Below are 16,790 nucleotides of genomic sequence, written 5' to 3'. Positions count from 1 at the left end.
AATGACACATCTGTAGGTGGATGTTTACCTGCTAGCTTAAAACAGTCAAACTGTGTGTGTTATAGCAGGGTGTGTCTGTGTGTGTGCGGAGTGCAGACATTTAATTAAAAGAGTGACCTGAAGGTCTTCATTTACTGGCAGACCGGTGACCAACAAAGGACAGATCCAGACCTCAATGAGAGAAACCTGGAGAACCAACCATTCCTACAGAAACACACCTCAATGAGATAAAACCCGGAGAACCAACCATTCCTACAGAAACACACCTCAATGAGAGAAACCCGGAGAACCAACCATTCCTCCACTCCTCCACCTGCTTCCAGCTCGATGGACTGATGAAGCTGATCTAAGCTGCTTTGATGTCCTCAAACTCTGAGATGGAGGAATATTACAGTTATTCATTATCAGTGATCAGAGGGTGTTTTGAAAAGAAGAGTAAGGACTAGAAAGCTGACATGAGCGGAGCACTCATAGCCAGACCAGCTAGTCATTTGGGTATTCGGTGGGGGAAAAGTGTGTCTGTCTGTGTGTGTGTCTGTCTGTGTGTGTGTCTGTCTGTGTGTGTGTCTGTCTGTGTGTGTGTGTTTATACAGCTGAAGTTGTGACACTAGTAGCCACTGATGGAAGTGAATAATGTGGCGGAAAATGGTTAATTAAGACAGAGACTCAAAAAACACCATGAAGTAGACCACACAAACATACACACACTCCACCCAGAAGCAAGCCAATCACTGCTTGTCTTATAGGGCTCAGTCTACCTTTCAGTCATCACCATGACAACACCTGAACGCCTGGCGCCTTAATGCTGATTGGTCACGGCATACACCCAGTTTTATGACCTCAGCTAGCTGTGGATGTGACCTTGGCTAGCTGTGGATGTGACCTCGGCTAGCTGTGGATGTGACCTCGGCTAGCTGTGGATGTGACCTCGGCTAGCTGTGGATGTGACCTCAGTAGAGTGTCAACTGCTGCCATGATGGGGTGGGACAAACATAAACTCCACTGTCATCAGGACAAACAATGCGTTGACTATGGCCGTTATGTTTGTCTCGTATCATGGTGTTCTCTATTCATCCTGGCTGCCGCCCAGATTAAACGTGATTTTCAACAATAGGACTGTTGTTGTGGAATTTTGCGTAGCAGGGACTTGATCAATGTTTGATTTTATTTCAAAAGATTTGTGGGTTTGTAGGATCTGAGGGAAGTATGAGTCTCTGATGTGGTCATACATTCGGTCCACTGCTCATTTAATGGACTGGGACATTTGTTCTCTTGAGAGCCAAGTCTGCCTATGGCTGTCTCTCCATAGCAAGGCCATGCTCACTGACTTTATAAGTAGTCAAGGTTTTTCTTGATATGTGGTCAGTTACAGTGGTCATGTATTCTACCAACTCTCTACTCTGTTTATGGCAGTGTTAAAATGTTTTTTTTGTGGTTGATTCTGTGACTGTGTCAAATAGTAATTTATTTTTGGTTTGGTCTAACATTTTTGCACTCCTGAGGCTGTGTGGGGTCTTTGTGTTTGTGAACAGACCCAACAATGTAAGAGGCTTTTCTCCAGGTTAATCGCTCTGTAGATGAAGGCTTTGTAATAAAAGGTTTTAAAGTCCCTTCCCTTTTGGGTTTTTGACTAGTGAGTAGTCCTCTACTAACGAAGTATATTTATGACCTTTGAGCCAACTAGAGGGTCTGAATAGGTCCGATATCGCGGCAGGGCCGATGTCACGGCAGGTCTGATGTCACGGCAGGTCTGATTACATGGCAGGTCTGATGTCACGGCAGGTCTGATGTCACGGCAGGTCTGATGTCACGGCAGGTCTGATGTCACGGCAGGTCTGATTACATGGCAGGTCTGATGTCACAGCTGGTCTGATGTCACGGCCGGTCTAATGTCACGGCAGGTCTGATTACACGGCAGGTCTGATGTCACGGCAGGTCTGATTACACGGCAGGTCTGATGTCACGGCAGGTCTATGATGGAGTGCTTTACTTTTGACCATGACCTATATTGACAGGGTCCCATGTCACTGTGTGTGTGTCTGGTGTGTGTGTGTGTGTGTCTGGTGTGTCTGATCTTTGCAAAGAAGACAATCCATCACTGGAATATAGATCAACAGAAAAACAGCTCCGTTATTTTATAGGAGCACAGTATGTGAACTGATACTGCTGAAAACGAAATAGTTTGCCGATGATCAGATCTGGATCCTGCTTCTTGTTTGGGTAACATCATTTACACCCTGCAATAAATATGATGGAGGTTAAAGAGAGGGAGTGGTGGAGGAAGAGAGAGAAGTAGGAAGTGAAAGAGAGAAAAGAGAGTGAGAGAATGAAATAGCACCCCAGTGTTTCTGAAATGTTCTGCTTCCTGCTCAACATGCTGATTAGAGGGCATTTTAACACAAAGACAGAATGTACTTTCCTGAGACCTCCCCCTGGTCTCTCTCTCCTCAGTTAACTGACCCTTACAGCAAATTATTCCTCTCCTCCCGGACTCTTCCCTCTGCTCCTCTTTTCCCCAACACTTCCCTCCTCCCCTTTCCCAAATCTTCCCTCTCCTCCTCTTCTCCCCAACTCTTTGCTCACCTCCTTTCCTCCCCAATGCTTCGCTCTCCTCTCCTCCCCAAATCTTCCCTCTCCTCCTCTCCTCCCCAAATCTTCCCTCTCCTCCTCTCCTCCCCAACCCTCCCCTCTCCTCCTCTCCTCCCCAACCCTCCCCTCTACTCCTCTCCTCCCCAACCCTCCCCTCTCCTCCTTTCACTAACAGAGTTTGGCTGGGAGGAGGTTCAGGCCACTGCTACCTGATTAGTCATTCGTTGTCTCAGGCTTTTGCCCCTTTTCCTCCCCTGTGAATGAGCCATTATTGGGGTTTTTATTAAGCTAGAAGAAAACGCTATTCTACTCACCCTCCCTCCATTACTCTCATTCACTCACACACACAGACACACAAATACACACAAATACACACAAATACACACAAACATACACACGGTCACTTCTGAAGGCAGACTCTCAAACACTCTGAATGTAATAAGTGGTTGGATTTTTCTTCAAAGTAATTGACATAGAACCTAATTGGGTACTTTTATTGTGTGATTTCCCTCAGAGAGACACTCAGATGTATCCACCACAGACTGACATAATGACTGTTGTAACACACTAACGTGTTGTTGGATAAAAACAAACTAAAACAGGAAACCACTTCTGCCAAAAGTGTTTGGGTACCCGTTCATTTCTTGTTTCGTCCTTCATTCCTTTATTCTTTCTTTGTATCGTTCTACAGTCTACTGTAGTTTACAATACTAGACTGACCTGAACAGACTCAAAGAACAATCCGCGAAACCCAGACGCACACAGTCGTCTAAAAGCTCTTCACTAAAGGCCAGGTATAATCTTGGATTGAGAGGAAGAGAGAAAGAACAGTAAGAAAAGCAGTTGCCGCTTCCACAGAATCCAGCTGAGAATGTCAAGACCCCTCCCCTGTTTCTTCTTCTGTTTTCACCCTCTCTCCCCCCCTCCTCTCCCCCCCCTCCCCCCCCCCTCCTACTCCATATAAAACGATAAAAGAGAGTGCTGAATTAGGGGGGCACAGGAACTGTGGAATGGAATATGAAATATTTAGAGTGCCTGTTCTTTCACTATGCTAGCCAGACTGAAGAGAGGAACACAGATTCACTTAACTGGGTTTGGACAATGTATTTGTCTGGATCGAGAGGAAAGAGAGAGGGGTGGTGTTAAAGAGAGACTGGAGTGGAGAGTTGTGGGGGTTGGATTTGGTCAAGTGCTGTCACATCTGGATTTGGCCCAGTTTTGTCACATCTGGATTTGGCCCAGTGTTCTTACAACTGGATTTGGCCCAATGTTGTCACATCTGAATTTGACCTGGTGTTGTCAAATCTGGATTGGCCCAGTGTTGTCACATCTGGATTGGCTCTGTGATGTCACATCTGAATTTTGCCCAGTGTTGTCACATTCGACAGTTTCAGCTTTTTTTCACTGACTGTTTAACCCAAGCAGAATGTACACTGATCTGATTGGACACTGCTCAAAAAAAATTATGTGACTCCCATGTGCCTGTATGCACTTCTGACAACATCTCGGCATGCTCTTGGTGAGACGGCGGATGGTGTCCTGGGGGATCTCCTCCCAGACCTGGATCAGGGTATCAGTAAGCTCCTGGACAGTCTGTGGTGCTACTTGACGGCATCGAATGCACTGATGCATAATGTCTCAGAGGTTCTCAAGTGGATTCAGGTCTGGAGAATGTGTGGGCCAGTCAATGGCATCAATGCCTTCGTCATCCAGGAACTGCCTACACACTCTGGCCACATGAGGGCGGACATTGTCCTGCACCAGGAAGAACCCAGGGCCACTAGCAAAACACAAAACTGAGAAGAATCAGTCAGGAAGGATAAGGAGAGAGCAATTCTCTGTGACCACCACCTGCAAAATCATTCCCTTTTTGGGGGTTGTCTTGCTGTTGCCTCTCCAGTGTACCTGTTGTCACTTTCATTTGCACCCAAAACAGGTGACACTGATCCACAATCGCTTATGCTTCCTAACTGGACAGATTGATTTCCCTGAAGTTTAATTGACTTGGTGTTATACAGTGATGATTACTATTCCCTTAATTTTTTGGAGCAGTGTATTTTAAAGCACCAGTGAATCTGAATGACTTTAAAACACTTTGAATCAAAGAAATACTCAAGGTCACTAAAATAACACTAACATTAAACACTAACTGTTTCTTACCCTCCCCCCTTCTCCCCCCCTTCTCCCCCCCTCTCCCCACCTTCCCCCTCTCCTCTCCATTAGAAGTTGGCTGTTAGAAGTTGTCCAGTCGGGGCGTCCAACAAGCCCCTGTCCCTCATAAGGCCTCCTGCTCCTCCTACCTCCACTCAAAGCATCTCCATCTCCATGCTACCGGCCAACGCCAAGACGGCTCCCGTTTCCATGGTGACTGCACATATGAACGGCGGACAAAAGGCCCTGTCAGGAACGGCTGCACCGGGGGATTCACAGCCCCCCCCTCCTCTCCAGCCGTCACCCATCAACCCCCAGATCAGCCGAGGACCTCCGGGAGGGGCGGGGCATCAGCATTACAGCAGGAGAGAGGTACTGCTGTTATTACTAATACTACTAATATAACTAGTCATACTACTGCTACTATTACTAATACTACTACTATTATCTATATTTATTATCTATTACTACTATTACTGGTATTACTGATACTATTATAACTATTAATACAACTACAGCTGTTACTACGATTATTACTAATACTACTACTACAACTACAGCTGCTACTACTATTACTACTACTACTACTACTACTACTACTACTATTATTACTAATACTACTACTACTACAACTAAAGCTGCTACAACTATTATTACTACTACTACTACTACTACTACAACTACAGCTGCTACTACTATTATTACTATTACTACTACAACTACAGCTGCTACTACTATTATTACTATTACTACTACTGCTACAGCTGCTACTACTATTATTACTATTACTACTACTACTACAGCTGCTACTACTATTATTACTATTACTACTACTGCTACAGCTGCTACAGCTGCTACTACTATTATTACTATTACTACTACTACTACAGCTGCTACTACTATTATTACTATTACTACTACTGCTACAGCTGCTACTACTATTATTACTATTACTACTACTACTACTACTGCTGCTACTACTATTATTACTACTACTGCTATCAGCAGTGTAGAAGAAAAGTAGCAACGTAGGGACCCAGGCCCTAAAAGGTTTGCTTCTAGCTGTGCTGGGTGGAGATTATAAAAGTATGTTTTCTTTTCAGGCAGTCATCGTTCATCAAGATTTTTAAATTATCAGATTAAAAAGGCCCACATCTCAGGACATTCTATAAATATAAATGACAGGCTTTTCATAAGCGAGCATTAGAATAAAATCACCACAGTTATAGAGAATCTAAGTCAGATCCTCCAGACAAACAGTGACACTGGGACCAGGAATGGTTATATGACTCCTTCATCTCACTGAGTGTTTCTACTGATGCTGAAAAGCTTGGGGACGACACTTTCTTCCAGGCTGTGGGCCAGCAGAACATAATAATATAGTTGAGACAGACAGAGAGGAAGTACAGTGAAAGAGAGAAAGTAGAGGTAGATAGAGAGGAAGTAGATAGACAAAGTAATGAGAGACAGAGAGACAGTAGAGATAGACAGAGAGAAAGTCACGAGAGTAGACATTGAGACAGTGAGAGACTAGTGTTTACTGAAGACAGTGAGAGACTATTGTTTACTGTAGACAGTGGGAGACTATTGTTTACTGAAGACAGTGAGAGACTATTGTTTACTGTAGACAGTGGGAGACTATTGTTTACTGAAGACAGTGGGAGTCTATTGTTTACTGAAGACAGTGGGAGACTATTGTTTACTGAAGACAGTGGGAGACTATTGTTTACTGTAGACAGTGGGAGACTATTGTTTACTGTAGACAGTGAGAGACTATTGTTTACTGAAGACAGTGGGAGACTATTGTTTACTGAAGACAGTGAGAGACTATTGTTTACTGAAGACAGTGAGAGTCTATTGTTTACTGTAGACAGTGGGAGACTATTGTTTACTGAAGACAGTGAGAGACTATTGTTTACTGAAGACAGTGAGAGACTATTGTTTACTGAAGACAGTGGGAGACTATTGTTTACTGTAGACAGTGGGAGACTATTGTTTACTGTAGACAGTGGGAGACTATTGTTTACTGAAGACAGTGAGAGACTATTGTTTACTGAAGACAGTGAGAGACTATTGTTTACTGAAGTGGAGAGGATTCACTCCCCCCCTGCCCCCCCAGCTGGTTTATGGCTAGTACTGATGGAGGACAACAACCTGGTTTGTTTTTCCTTTAGATTCTTCCTTAGTGTGTCACCAATCAGATGCAGGACTGTAGAGGCCACAGCCAATGAGGCTTAGGATTAGAGTGTGGAGTGAGGAAGTGAGGCCTCCTGGCCAATAATTTCCCTTCAGTCATTGGCAGATTGTTAATGGCGGATCAATAATTAGGTGTGATAGTCTTGCTGCTCTGTATGGCTGGAGCGGTTATAGAAGCCAGGTTTCAGACCACAGACTTTCTGCTACAGGAGTAGGGCCTTAATTGGAACCTGTTTGCTACAGCAGGAAAATGATCCAGCATAAAATATGAATTATTATATTGATAATTATTAAAGGCAAATCTTCATAGGACTTGATATATATATATAATGGGCAAAGTCAAATGAAAATAACCATTACAAATTTTCAAAGACTTTTTCACGTTTTTAACTTCTAATGAAAGATTATCCACCACTTCCATCTTAAAGGGCTGTAATCAAAAACTTCTGTCTTGAATGGAAGTTATCAACCACTTCCATCCTAAAGGGCTTTTATCAACAAATTCTTTCTTAAAGGGAAGTTGCCTACTGGCAGTGGAATGGGTTCTGTTGCTCAGAGGACACCGAGAAGATCAGTCTGTATAAAATCAGTCATTGGTTTAACTGAGATTGTAATGTTAGTGTATTACACAGAGCCCAGTAGAGAGCCCCAGTCTGAAAAAAGAGACAGTAACTGATCCAGCACTCTCTCAGGCCATGGCATGTTCCCTCTGCATACATAATCCAGCAGCTTGTAGTGTCAACAAACAGCATCTGATCATACTTGAACTGTCGAAGGAAGAAAGGCTATTGCATGTATTTTTCTAATTGGTTGGAGCCCCAAGAACTGGGAGATGAGAAAATTGAAGGCTCTGTACCATTTCTAAACCTGAACGTAGCTTTCTAGAATGCAATTTAGAAACCAGCTAGAAAACAGTTACTGAAATGTTAGTTAAGCCAGTAAGATGTAGCTAATAAGCAAGCTAGCTATGCTAATTATAGTGAATATTGATTAATCATAATAATCTTAGACCAGTCAGAACTACATGTTCCCCTTAGACCAGTCAGAACTACATGTTCCCCTTAGACCAGCCAGCACTACATATTCACCTTTAGACCAGCCAGAACTACATATTCACCCTTAGTCAAGACAAAACTATTTTTGATTCAAGTTGTATGATATATTTAATGTACTTGTGCTTATTTTTACCCCTTTAAATTACACAGCAATATCCCTATTTAATGTTATATTTTACAGCAGCCAGCCTGCTAATCACCTTATTCCATGTATATAACACATTTTCCACCCTATTCCCTATATAGTACACTACTTTTCCACCATATTCCCTATATAGTACACTACTTTACCACCCTATTCCCTCTAGTACACTAACACAATGTATCTCAATATAGTGCACTACCATAACATATCCTTATATAGTACACTATTCATCACAACCTATCCCCACCTAGTACACTTCTTCACCACACCGTATCCCAATATAGTACACCACTTTACCACTCTATACCCACATAGAATATGGGAGAGGAAGCATGAACTGTGGCGTGTCATAAACACTGCTTCCTGGTGGTAGTAGAGGATATCACCACAAACAATGCCTCCTGGTGGTAGTAGAGGATATCACCATAAACACTGCCTCCTGGTGGTAGTAGTGGATATCATCATAAATGCTGCCTCCATGTGGTAGTAGATAACCCTATAAACACTGCCTCCTAGTGGTAGTAGAGGATATCAATATTAACACTGCCTCCTAGTGGTAGTAGAGGATGTCACCATACACACTGCCTCCTTGTGGTCGTAGAACATATCACCATAAATGCTGACTCCTAGTGGTACTAGAGGACATCACTATATGTTGGAGCCAAATTATTTAAGTTGTGGACAACTTGAGCTACCTTATTGACCAGTTGATATATAATGGAAATCATTTTGTTTGATTGGGCCTTGATCGTGAGCTCTACTCCACGTAGTTAGACACAAGACGCTATAGGAGGAGGTGTTTTTGGTTGAAGAGAGGCTCTAGTCAGCGTGGAAGGGGGACGGTTTTTCAACAACACTTTGCGTAGCACAGCAGCTTATTCTCATGGCGCCTTTTGTTTGTTTTGTTATTGAAACAGTTTTTGATATGCCTTTTTTAACACGTACACCCAACAACACAAGCATACGGATACCTTTTATTCGACCTTCACTATCAATACATTCTCCAGGGCCTTGGAGTCTACAGCGATGACAATATACCAAGCAAAGGAAACAGGTGCGCTGGCTGTGCACAGTGCGTTGATCGATTATTGTCCGTACTTGCTAGGGCAGTGGCTATTTGGGTTTTGCTCTAAGATAATAGAAGCCACTACACTATAAACACTTCCTTCTAGTGGTAGTAGAAGATATCACTATAAACAATGCCTCATAGTGGTGTAAGATAACATCACTATAAACAATGCCCTCTGGTGGTAGCAGAGGATATCACTATAAATGCTGCCACCTAGTGGTTTAAGAGCATATCACCATAAACACTGCCTCCTGGGGGTAGTAGAGGATATCGCCATAAACACTGCCTTCTAGTGGTAGTAGAAGACATCACCATACACACTGCCTCTTGGTGGAAGTAGAGGAAATCACCTCTATAGAGTCAGTCACTGACAGTATAGAGTCAGTCAGTATCACTGTAGACTCAGTCAGTATCAGTATGGAGTCAGCCTGTACCAGTATGGAGTCAGCCTGTACCAGTATGGACTCAGTCACTACCACTGAAGACTCAGCCATTACCAGTATGGAGTCAGCCAGTACCAGTATAGAATCAGTCACTACCAGTATAGAGTCAGTCACTACCATTTAGAGTCAATTAGTACCACTATTTTATTGATAGTAAAACAATAATAATTAGCATGAATGATTGGGTGCAGGACATTGTGACATTTCATTCTTCGTCACCATTCTCAGTTTACTGTCAATTTCAGCCTTCCATCTTTTTTACTGTGATCCCATGGAAATGGACGTCCTTTCCTACAGCCTTCCTACCTTCCTCTGGACTGTGGTCCAGTGTTCTCTCATCTGACAAGAAACGCATGTATCAGCCTGTTTGTCAGGTTCAGAGCAGCAGACAAGCGCATGTTCCCTGACTGTAAACTCTCAGACAAATCTTTGAGTTCTTCTAATGTATCAAGCATAATATGCATGTTCTTAATAAATTCACCAGATGAAAGCTTTACTGCCAGATCCTCGAAGGAGCACTTCTCTAGAGATCTGCCTGCTGAGTCTTTGCCAGCAGTGCAACAATGAGAGTCAAATGCACTGTGCATTTTCCAAACAACTTTGACCGTTCTTTACAGTGATGCGACCCACCTGACCCCTAAGACACAGCACATCTTTTTTAACTGAGTCTAGATATGTCAACTTGTTCATATCCAGTCTATATCAAATCCATATCCAGTCTATAACTAGTCTATATCAAGTCCATATTCAGTTTATATCCAGTATATATCAAATCCATATTCAGTCTATCAAATCCATATCCAGTCTATATCAAATCCATATCCAGTCTATAACTAGTCTATATCAAGTCCATATTCAGTTTATATCCAGTATATATCAAATCCATATTCAGTCTATCAAATCCATATCCAGTTTATATCAATTCCATATCCAGTCTTTATCAAATCCATATCCAGTCTATCAAATCCATATCCAGTCTTTATCAAATCCATATCCAGTCTATATCCGGTCTATATCTAGTCCATATTCAGTTCATATCCAGTCTATATCAAATCCATATCCAGTCTATCAAATCCATATCCAGTCTATATCAAATCCATATCCAGTCTATATCCAGTCTATATCAAATCCCTATTCAGTTTATATCCAGTTTATATCAAATCCATATTCAGTCTATCAAATCCATATCCAGTCTATATCAAATCCATATCCAGTCTATATCCAGTCTATATCAAATCCCTATTCAGTTTATATCCAGTTTATATCAAATCCATATTCAGTCTATCAAATCCATATCCAGTCTATATGAAATCCATATCCAGTCTATATGAAATCCATATTCAGTCTATATCCAGTTTATATCAAGTCCATATCCAGTCTATATCAAATCCTTATCCAGTCTATATCAAATCCATATTCAGTTTATATCCAGTCTATATCAAATTCATATCCAGTCTTTATCAAGTTCATAACCAGTCTATATCCAGTCTAGATCCAGTCTATCTGCTGGATACCCTCTCCCCTTCTCTCTGCACCTTAACATTTCTTGGGTCAATTGTGAAATTTAGCATAAATTGTGCCTTCAGCTATTTGTTTTGATGTAGTTTGAAATATTTTTTTGATAGAATATGTGGTTGTATTGGTCTTTGCTACCCAGTAAAAAAGCACTCTGTGTTATGTGTTGTCCTGACACTGCTGTAGAAGTCAGTATTTTGTAACATGCTGCCTTCCAAACTGCACCCACCCCCCAGATGCCTCTGGTCCAAGGTAGAGGCATCTGTAGGGAATAGGGGTTCATTTGGGACACTTCAACTGTCTTGTGAAACTAGACTCAGAAAACTGCTAACAGACACAGATATTCCTGCTTCGTGTCTTTGATAAAAGTGTCTTTTTGTAACTTTGTCTCCGAGCGTTTCACCCTGGCTTAGTCTCAGTTCTGTGTTTGGTGTGGGAAAGTGTTTCTTTGTGTGTGAATTAGGGTGGAGAGTTACATGTGTGAGTTTGTGTGCGTATTGGGGTGAAGAGTTGTGTGTGTATTTATTGGGAAAGGAGAGTTGTCTGTGTTTATTGGGGTGGAGAGTCCTCCATCTCTCTCCTCCACCTCTCAAATCCTGTCTGTCCTCCACCTCTCTGCTTTACCTCTCAGGTACTGTCTTGTCCTCCACCTTACAGCTCCACCTCTCAACTCCTGTCTCTCCTCCACCTCTCTGCTTTACCTCTCAGGTACTGTCTTGTCCTCCACCTTACAGCTCCACCTCTCAACTCCTGTCTCTCCTCCACCTCTCTGCTTTACCTCTCAGGTACTGTCTTGTCCTCCACCTTACAGCTCCACCTCTCAACTCCTGTCTCTCCTCCACCTCTCTGCTTTACCTCTCAGGTACTGTCTTGTCCTCCACCTTACAGCTCCACCTCTCAACTCCTGTCTCTCCTCCACCTCTCTGCTTTACCTCTCAGGTACTGTCTTGTCCTCCACCTTACAGCTCCACCTCTCAACTCCTGTCTCTCCTCCACCTCTCTGCTTTACCTCTCAGGTACTGTCTTGTCCTCCACCTTACAGCTCCACCTCTCTCCTCCACCTCTCAGTTTGCACCGCAATAATATTAATCTGCTGTTTCCATGGGAACAGGCTAGTAGCTCCCTCCCTCTCCTTCCTCACCCCCTCCTCCATGCTTATCTATCTTCTCCCTCGTTCCTCACCCTCTCTTTATCCATCTGTTTTGCCTCTCTCATACCCTCTCCCCTCTCTTTCTCTGTCTCTTCCATGTCCTTCCTCTCACCCTCTTCCTCTCAGTAGCCCAGCAGGATTATAAAGGGTTTTAGTCGATGATGAAAATAAGCCTTTCAGGGTTGTGCTCTGAAGGAGAGGATATAACCTCAGGCTGCTCTCTTTTTATTCATGTCCTCAATCTGAGACCAGGTGTGTAACCCAAATATCTGCAGCAACTGCTGTCCCTATTCTTCCTGATAGCCTTCTAATCAGGCATTGATCCAGGGCCCAGACTCCAGGGAAATGCAACATTAAAATGTACAGGACACAGGATCAACCCCTGTGGGACACCTCTAGCTACTTAGAGAATATTCAGTCTAACTCGCCTAAAGCCCTAGCTGAGAATTAACCTTTGTAGATAATACCAGATACAATATTCAACTAAAACATGTGTTTATGATCTCGCAGTCAGAAGGTCGGATAGGCTGAGAGAGTTCAGAACTGGAAACCACTTTTCTTTTCATATAAACAGCCTGCCGAGGTTAAATGACAAATTGAAATCATAATTCTCTGGACTCAGATGGAACTTACTTGCACAGGAAGGATAAAAAAATATTCAGAGTCTGAGATTAAGCTTAAAAGTGCTTTATTTGGCTCTCTTAATATATACAGTACATCTCTTTTTCAGTTGTCTGAAAGCTGTCCTGTCCACTACACATGTCACTGTTACAGAGTCCTAGAGGTTAGGATTAGCACTACAGTTCATATTCACTGTGTGTGTGTGTGTTCTTCAATTAGCAGTACAGCTGAAAGTAACTGTTGCATTGTGAGGCTGTTGTCAGGACGACCCACTTGACTTTCTGACTTGTCATGTTCCTGGATTACTGTACATTAGTGAGCTCATCCATGAAATATTGTAATGACTGATTTCCTGAGCTGTGTGTTGGCTGACCAGTCTGTCAATATTGTTGTGTCTAAGCCAGGTAACACTCCCCTCCTCTCTCTAGATGCTGGGTAACCTGGCAGCAGTGCCCCTCAAGGTCCCACAGGTCAGTTCTCTACACCGACTGGCAGGGCAGGCCTCCTCTGTTTTCCCTCAGGTACACAACACATTACCCCTGACATCATCCCTGTTTACCCTGACATCAACCCTGTCACCCCAAGATCATCCTTTCAATCCTGACATCATCCCTGTTGAGCCTGATATCATCCCAGTTACCCCAACATTAATCCTATAACCCTGGAGTCACCCCTGTTGATCCTGATATCATCCTTATTACCCCAGCATTAACGCTATTACCACTGACATCATCCCTATTACCCTGAGATTATCCTTATTCCCCCTGGCATTATCCCTATATCCCTAGAATCATCCCTATTACCCTAATTGTATCCCTATAACCCTAGAATAATCCCTGCTACCCCATGACAGGATACCTGTTAGCTCAACATCATTTTAATTACCCTTGACATCATCCCTTCAGTCACAACTGTTCCTACAGGCAGAACTGTCCTCTTAGTGCATGTGACGTGTGTTAACATGTTGACTGGGTGGTTCAACCAGTATTTTTGTTTAAGTAGTTTAACTGTTCTCCTCCAGGTCCGGCCGAAGAGTATGATCCCAGACAGCCTCCCCCACAGTCCTGTGTCTCTCCTTCAAGAAAAACAGCCGACCAGCCAGAAACTGACGACCAGCCAGAAACTGACGACCAGCCAGAAACAGACAACCAGCCAGAAACAGCCAACCAGTCTGGCCCTGAGCCTCCTCAGCCTCCAGAAAGCTACAGCTGTAGTCAGCCCCAAGAGCCATGCCCACGGCTCTAGCCACGCCCCAATCCACGCCCTCAGTCAGGGCGACAGCCATGCCCATGGCTCTAGCCACGCCCTCAGTCAAGGCAACAGCCATGCCCATGGCTCTAGCTCCCCCCCTAGCCACGCCCTCAGTCAGGGCAACAGCCAAGGCCCCTCTCTGCCTACGGCTAACAGCACCTTCAGCCCAGAACGCTACTCCAACGGACAGGGAGATGCAACCCCGCTGTCCCCCTTTCCCCCAGGGCAGACCCAGGCCCCTGGTGGTCTGTCCTCCCCCACGTCTAGCACCAGCAGCACCCCCACGGTCACCTCAGTAGCCCCCACTGTGGGTGCAGGACCAGGGGTGGCCTACGCCATAATCTCTGCCTCGCCGACCGCCACTACTGGGGAACACGGACTGTCGGCCGTCACTGACGTGGTCAAAGTCCACCCTTTGATCTTCAGCGCCGACAATAAGGTGCGGAACTAACTACATCCTCTGTCCTCCAATCTTACTACATCCTCTGTCCTCCAATCTTACTACATCCTCTGTCCTCCAATCTTACTACATCCTCTGTCCTCCAATCTTAATAGTAACTCTGTCCTCCAATCTTACTATTTACTGTCTTCCAATCTTACTAGTAACTCTGTACTCCAAACTTACTATTTACTGTCTTCCAATCTTACTAGTAACTCTTTCCTACAATCTTACTAGTATCTCTTTCTTACAATCTTACTTTAAAGTAGCAGTCTGTGATTTCTGGCCACTGGTTGTAAAAGTGCTGTGAAGAAAATAAATGGTCCCTGAAATTGTCTGACTATGACATGTGCAGACACTTGCCCCTTGTCATCAAAACCACTTGCTTTCAAACTTGAATTTTCATGGATCACTGAGGTATGATGGTGATTCTACTTATAGATTATGCACATATAAACAACATATTACACATCCAGCCCAAAATGGAAGGCATAACTTGAGATAGAATGCTTGGAACACATTAGATGTTGTCCACCAGAGGGCAACAGTGTGAATGTGAACTTTCCAATTTAGGGAATAAACAACCAAGGAGCGAGGAGCTTTTACCCTACTGGGGACAAAAATGTATTCAGTTAGAACTCATGTTAATTATAATGGAATATGACCAATATGAGGCTGGGGGGTGTACTCACTTTTGTTGCCAGCGGTTTAGACATTAATGGCTTTGTGTTGAGTTATTTTGAGGGGACAGCAAATTTACACAGTTATACAAGCTGTACACTCAATACTTTACATTGTAGCAAAGTGTCATTTCTTCACTGTTGGTCTATCAGTACTGACTGTACAGTAACCACTGACTGTCTATCAGGACTGACTGTACAATTGCCACTGACTGTTGGTCGGTCAGTACTGACTGTAAAATAACCACTGACTGTTGGTCTGTCAGTACTGACTGTCAATAACCACTGACTGTTAGTCTGTCAGTACTGACTGTACAATAACCACTGACTGTACAATAACCACTGACTGTTGGTCTGTCAGTACTGACTGTACAATAACCACTGACTGTTGGTCTGTCAGTACTGACTGTACAATAACCACTGACTGTTGGTCTGTCAGTACTGACTGTACAATAACCACTGACTGTTGGTCTTTCAGTACTGACTGTCAATAACCACTGACTGTACAATAACCACTGACTGTTGGTCTGTCAGTACTGACTGTACAATAACCACTGACTGTACAATAACCACTGACTGTTGGTCTGTCAGTACTGACTGTACAATAACCACTGACTGTTGGTCTGTCAGTACTGACTGTACAATAACCACTGACTGTTGGTCTGTCAGTACTGACTGTACAATAACCACTGATTGTTGGTCTGTCAGTACTGACTGTACAATAACCACTGACTGTTGGTCTTTCAGTACTGACTGTCAATAACCACTGTGTTGGTCTTGTTTGTGTTGCCAGGTGATAATCCTCCAGCCTCAGACACCCAGTTCCACCCAGGGATCCCCACGAGGACCCCAGGGGACAGACAGCCCCTCAAAGGAGAATGACCCCACCGCTACCTCCCTAAACCCCAACACCTCCACCTCTCCCTCCTCTACACCAGCCAAGAAGAAGAAGGAGAAGGAGGATCTGGACCCAGAGGTAGAAGCCTTATCACACCTGCTTGCATAGTGACCTGCTTGCATAGTGACCTGCTTGCATAGTGACCTGCTTGCATAGTGACCTGCTTCCATAGTGACCTGCTTCCATAGTGACCTGCTTCCATAGTGACCTGCTTCCATAGTGACCTGCTTCCATAGTGACCTGCTTGCATAGTGACCTGCTTCCATAGTGACCTGCTTGCATAGTGAACTGCTTGCATAGTGACCTGCTTCCATAGTGACCTGCTTCCATAGTGACCTGCTTCCATAGTGACCTGCTTGCATAGTGACCTGCTTGCATAGTGACCTGCTTGCATAGTGACCTGCTTCCATAGTGACCTGCTTCCATAGTGACCTGCTTCCATAGTGACCTGCTTGCATAGTGACCTGCTTCCATAGTGACCTGCTTCCATAGTGACCTGCTTGCATAGTGACCTGCTTGCATAGTGACCTGCTTCCATAGTGACCTGCTTGCATAGTGACCTGCTTCCATAGTGACCTGCTTCCATAG

The 16,790-nt window shown here is 43.8% G+C and overlaps 1 protein-coding gene across 8 annotated transcripts in view; it reads left to right on the top strand.

Moving 5' to 3' along the window:
• The window catches only part of phf21b (PHD finger protein 21B), an 88,037-nt gene that overhangs the window by 58,875 nt on the left and 12,372 nt on the right, over positions 1-16,790 (top strand). For 6 of the 8 annotated variants that reach the window (XM_029125280.2, XM_029125283.2, XM_029125278.2 and 3 more), the window contains 4 exons: positions 4,813-5,112; positions 13,363-13,455; positions 13,956-14,624; positions 16,098-16,280. In XM_029125280.2, the coding sequence (XP_028981113.2) occupies positions 4,813-5,112; positions 13,363-13,455; positions 13,956-14,624; positions 16,098-16,280 (1,245 nt within the window). Of the gene's footprint in view, positions 1-4,503; positions 4,526-4,812; positions 5,113-13,362; positions 13,456-13,955; positions 14,625-16,097; positions 16,281-16,790 lie in introns of those variants that run through there. The other 2 variants (XM_034297154.1, XM_029125281.2) reach the window with 2 other exon arrangements.

The sequence above is a fragment of the Esox lucius genome, chromosome 14 (assembly GCF_011004845.1).
Source record: "Esox lucius isolate fEsoLuc1 chromosome 14, fEsoLuc1.pri, whole genome shotgun sequence".
In the NCBI taxonomy this organism is placed as follows: domain Eukaryota; kingdom Metazoa; phylum Chordata; class Actinopteri; order Esociformes; family Esocidae; genus Esox; species Esox lucius.
This window is presented reverse-complemented; position numbering and strand designations above follow the sequence as displayed.